At 38.7% G+C, this 5,658-nt stretch overlaps 1 protein-coding gene across 1 annotated transcript; it reads left to right on the forward strand.

Moving 5' to 3' along the window:
- Positions 1-1,814: 1,814 nt before the first annotated feature.
- LOC107676696 (probable G-protein coupled receptor 63) lies at positions 1,815-3,396 on the forward strand. Its single transcript, XM_016471340.1, has one exon. It carries the CDS (start codon positions 1,898-1,900, stop codon positions 3,131-3,133), a length of 1,236 nt encoding a protein of 411 aa, XP_016326826.1. The 5' UTR covers positions 1,815-1,897; the 3' UTR covers positions 3,134-3,396.
- The last annotated feature ends 2,262 nt before the right edge of the window (positions 3,397-5,658 follow it).

The following is a 5,658-nucleotide window of genomic DNA, read 5'->3' on the forward strand; positions in this document are numbered from 1 at the left end:
AAGTAAACAAATTAATTAGCAATAGCATAAATAAATAAAACTGAACAAATGTCAGGTACAGAAATTGAAATCAAAAGTTTAAAAACACTGTATAGTTTTCTTTTCATAAATAAAATATTGATTAATCCTCATTAAATTTACGAAAGATATTCAGTCAATGATTTTCTTTTGTTCTTTGATTAACATTAATGTTAGGCAGCACGTTTATTAGACGGCTGTCTCTTTAACACCGAGCACACACAGATCTAAAAATACTGTTACACATGCGTTTTCTTTCTCATCTGTTTACATTCACATAAGACAAAAAAAACAGCTGTGTTTATGATGATATACTGAGGTATTTCGTGCATACTGGTCGATAAATGTGAAAGAGAAGTCAGTTCTGGCCCGGAACAACCTTTGTGGAAATGCACGGAACAGTTCGAGAACGGACACAGGTCAGGAACCTGCATCAGGACCACTGTTCTCTGTGCTCGCGCTTCAGATGTGTGCGCTGCACGCAAACAGTGTGCAAGTTCTTTCCCTTCCTGCACTTAAATAGTTTAAAATCACATTAAAATGCGAACGCGGGAATCGTTAAGCGGAATCGAAATGCACATGTCTTATCGAATACCCGATTATTGGAAATTTGGAACCGGTTCTTGGTACCCAACCCTATCTATCGGCACAACCCTAAATTAGGGTGACCATACGTGCCATTTTCCCCGGACGTGTCCTTGCCAGGATTTGTTTTGGCTTTGTTTTTTCCTGTTTTCATGCTTGCTGAAGGTAATGATCGAAAAGTAGTTTGACCAATAACATGCAGGCATTGTACATAATGGACCAATCATGGTGTGTGTGAGAAGGTGGGATCTACGGTCAAAGCGATGCAATTACGCGTACATAGGATGTGTGTTCGACTTAAAAGCAGCTCTGATCGATCAGTGTTTGACATCATTGTATCTCGAGAGCATTTTAAAAGCATAAGGAACCGTCTGTATGGTATTTTGATGTCATACACCGATCGGTCTGCACACGCAAACAAAGCCAAAACCTAGATATTTTAGGCAATATAGAAATCCTGGCCAGGACGCGTCCGGGAAAAATGGCACGTATGGTCACCCTACCCTAAATCAAATTCAAAACCACCCAATCGGGCAGAGATCCGCCCAATCTGGCAATCTTTGTTTTTGTACCATCTCATCTGTTTTCTGTACAATAAAGGACCGGGACAGTGTTGCCATCTTGTGGATGTAGTAATTAGTGCAAAATGCAGATGGTGCCTATGTGAGCTAAATGTACAGTGTATGCGTGGTTTGAAAAATCTGGGCCAACTTATATTTACACACATTCCTACATTTAAGTACAAGGACAAAATATAGAACCTTTTCTATGCACTGTTGATAAATGAGGCCCCTGGATACTGTGCTGATAATGAAATTTACAGCACTTGCACTGTATGTATGCCTGATACAAACCAAAGTATATTTTGGGATTAAGGTGGACAGTAAATTAACAACACACTTAAAGTCAAGTACAGACTCCAACTCTGGAGACTGCTGCCCAGAGAACACTAAAAAACTCACAGTTTTGTTCAACTTTGTCACATTGTCAATATTCACTGTCAAGCAGGGTTCACACTGCCAGCAATTCACCCAGACAAAGCAGCCGGACATCACTGCGAGCTGGCAGTTTCTGGCAAAAACAAAGCTATCTGGGAATGGCTTCCTCAAATTAAGCTTTAAACCTGCAGCCTGATTGTTAAACCTGATTGTTTGTGACATTCTTGCATGACTGATTTTCTAATTCCTAATTTTTTTCTGCTTCCACAGGGTCTGCCTCCATGCTGAGATGTGTGCTAGCGACCTGTCCGATAGGCTGAGCTTGCTCTCTTTACCATGTAACTGCAAAAAGAAGAATGCTTTATTCCTCCACTAGTCCACCTGTGGCTTCAGGGGAGCCTAGCGCCACCCTGCACCCCACGCCCAAGGTGCTGACCCAGCCAGCGGGTACAAGAGTCATGGAGAATTCCTCCGCAAAACTCAACAGCTCGTTAGAGTTCCTGACTCTATCGGAATACATAACGCCTTCAACTGTTTGGCAGGACCCTGATCAGGGCCTGAACTTGCCCCTTCAGGTGTTCTTCTGCCTGGTCATCATCTGCGTGCTGCTGCTGGCCTTCCTCGGAAACATGGTGGTCTGCCTCATGGTTTACCAGAGAGCCGCTATGCGTTCCGCTATTAACATCTTGCTGGCCAGTCTCGCCTTTGCTGATATGATGCTAGCAGTCCTCAACATGCCCTTTGCGCTAGTCACCATGTTGACCACACGCTGGATCTTCGGAGAGGCGTTTTGCCGCATGTCGGCTATGTTCTTCTGGATGTTCCTGATGGAGGGAGTAGCTATTTTGATGATCATCAGCGTGGATCGCTTCCTAATCATTGTGCAAAAGCAGGACAAGCTTAGTCCACGCCGGGCCAAAGTGTTAATTGCGGTCTCATGGTCTCTATCTTTCTGCTTTTCTTTCCCGCTTTCCATTGGCCATCCTGCCCTGTACATTCCCCCCAGAGCACCACAGTGTGTTTTCGGCTACACGGGGGAGCGTGGTTACCATGCTTACGTGATGCTCATTATGCTGATGTTCTTCTTTGTTCCGTTCCTGGTGATGCTGTACACGTTCATGGGCATCTTGAGTACTCTCCGCCACAACGCGCTGCGCATCCACTCCCACCCCGACTCGGTGTGCCTCAGCCAGGCCAGCAAGCTGGGTCTGATGAGTCTGCAGAGGCCCTTTCAGATGAATGTTGACATGAGCTTCAAAACACGTGCCTTCACCACGATCCTCATTCTGTTCTCAGTCTTCACCGCATGCTGGGCTCCGTTCGCCACCTACAGCCTGCTGTCCACCTTCAGTCGTGCGTTCTACTACCGGCAGAACTTTTTTGAGATCAGCACGTGGCTGCTGTGGACCTGCTACCTCAAATCAGCCCTGAATCCTCTCATCTACTACTGGCGAATCAAGAAGTTCCGTGACGCCTGCCTTGACCTGATGCCCAAGTACTTCAAGTTCCTGCCGCAGCTTCCTGGCCACACTAAGAGACGTATCCGCCCCAGTGCTGTTTATGTGTGCGGGGAGCATCGTTCTGTGGCGTAGTGGAGGACATTTCTGACACCTCTTTTGTAAATTTATGGTACACTCTTATCAAGCTGTGATATGTTTGGTCTTTCTTCAAACTGCAGGATGTTTTAGCTGTAAAAGATGGTACAGATGAGAAGATTTACAGAGCCTGTACATTAAACTACTTTGATTGCACAATGTTTTTTATAGGTTTTAGATCTTAATAGAAGTTTGTTCATATATAAGTCAGGTGCTGCTATATTTGGTGAAAATGTGCAATCTTATGTTTTATGCCATGAATGTAATACGTTTTTGTCTGCTGTATTTTTGTTTTGTTTTTTCCTGGCTTTGTGAACTGTTTTACATTTCAACATTTTCTATTTAATTTTATTGTTGATTGTTCAGCTATTCTGGTTTTAATGATTTTCAGCGTTGAAATAAGGGAAAGGCATTTGACAAAGGTATAAGCATGTTCCAAACTGATAAGTAGATGACTTTGTGGAAATCCGTGATTTTTAATGTGAATTTTAAAATTGTGATTTCCATGCCTGGAAGTGAATAAAATCATGGAAATGGATCAAATCAATTCATGGAATTCCTGTTGTCATACATTTTTTACAATTCCTGTTCTCACAACTGAATGGAAATGTCAATTTGTGTACAGTACAAGGTTGTATATATCATATGAACAGCAACTGACCAACTGCTTGTTGCTGACATGCCATTAAAAGTAAACAAAAACAACAATGACCAACCAACCAGCTGAAGGATATGATTTGATTTTTTTTTTCTCTTTCAATATCCAATGGCAAGCATTTAAGAATACAATTTTAACATCTATTTGTCATGGAAAATCAGTTGAGACCACGGCGAGGTGTTGTTTTGCTTCTACAGTGTCTGTCTGAGCCTTTGTAGTGTGCCGCCTTCATTTTGATGATGACAACAGTGTCCAGGGATTAATTTGATTATTATAAGGGAATGCAGTTCAGTCTGTGTATATTATATTGTTTTGATAAATAGTATTTTCTTTAAAAAAAAAATCATTTGTTTTCCCGTTTATTTATGATTCAAGGTATATCCTGTTTAATGATATACTGAAGAGTAGTATACTAATGTGAGTGTTAAGGCAATAAAAACTTTTTTTTGCATCAAAATCACAATCTGTTATGTCTTTAGCCAGCATTTAGCTAAACTTAACCAGCCACCCTTTACACAAACCTTGTTACATTCACTAAAATGCCCATAAAGATACTAAATGATTATAATCATTTATAAACATTTACAAATGATGAATAGTTTCAACTTTAGATTGGCTACTGCAAAAAGATGAACAAATGATTAATAAATGATTAGTGTGAATAGGGTAAATTCGGGTCTTTCGGGACACTTTTTGCCATTGAGATGACTGCTCATAAAGGTATTAATGATTAGTAGACATTTATAAACATTTGCAAATGATGAATAGTTTCTACTTTAGATTGGGTACTGCAAAAACATGAACCAATAATTATTAGATTATTTGTTAAGATATAGAGGTCATACACATGAAATAGAGATCTACACAACAAACAAAGACCAACAAATGAAGATTATGAACTGAAAGTTTACTAACATTTGTAAGCATTTCAATTTACATCAAGTAATCATATGTTAACCATTAGGTAATGTTAAGTAAGTTCATAGTAAACATTAACAAGAACATTATCTCATATTTCTAGCTATGTGAATATATAACTAATGATCTTTTAAGCATTATATAATGTTTGTTAATGATTTATAAATGAAAATTATTATATACAGTACTATGTGATACATCATGGTACGATTAAACATCGTCTAAGCAAACGCATACTTGTTCGAGAAAGGAGAAAGGTTATATATATATATATATATATATATATATTTAAATACACTAGAATGTATGTGATTCCACTCATGTGGAACTTTATTAGTAAGCACAAATGACTTTTAGATTTTTGTTACTGACATGACACCATAAATCTAAAACAACCATGTTTTAATGCTAGCTTAACATGAAATAGCTAGCAGTCTATGTGGTGATGTTTCCGTTTTGTTTAATTTTTGTGAATGCATATGTACATGTCTATTCTCTCTGTAAAGCACTTTGTAAATACTGTTTTAAAAGGTGCTATATAAATAAAGCTTTACTTACTGAGTTCTGTTAAAGGTGCACTATTTTTCTTCTAATTACTAAAGTGTTATACATGAAGAAATTATATATATATATGTGTGTGTGTGTGTGTGTGTTTAAGATGGTTTATATGTATTTGTTTTACTTTGATCTGCCATGTTCAGATCAGATCAAGTTCTAAAAAACTTAATGCATACACACCATTAACATCAATATCACCCAACAAAGATGAACCAGTGACTTAATGCACCTTTAATTTGTTTGGCTATGCTTATTTTATTTGTTGAAAAGATAAATTGTAAGACAAATCCTGTTTTGTCATTTGAATCCTTTTTTTGTTTGTCCCAATGACAAAGTCTGAAGTGCTGCAAAGTTCAGAGTCATTGGTTAGTATGAAGTAAGTAGTTTC

The sequence above is a fragment of the Sinocyclocheilus anshuiensis genome, unplaced genomic scaffold, assembly GCF_001515605.1.
Source record: "Sinocyclocheilus anshuiensis isolate Anshui unplaced genomic scaffold, SAMN03320099.WGS_v1.1 scaffold468, whole genome shotgun sequence".
Classification (NCBI taxonomy): domain Eukaryota; kingdom Metazoa; phylum Chordata; class Actinopteri; order Cypriniformes; family Cyprinidae; genus Sinocyclocheilus; species Sinocyclocheilus anshuiensis.

Coding starts and splice junctions, on each gene's coding strand:
- LOC107676696 (XM_016471340.1), top strand. CDS start 1,898: ATGCTTTATTCCTCCACTAGTCCACCTGTGGCTTCAGGGGAGCCTAGC.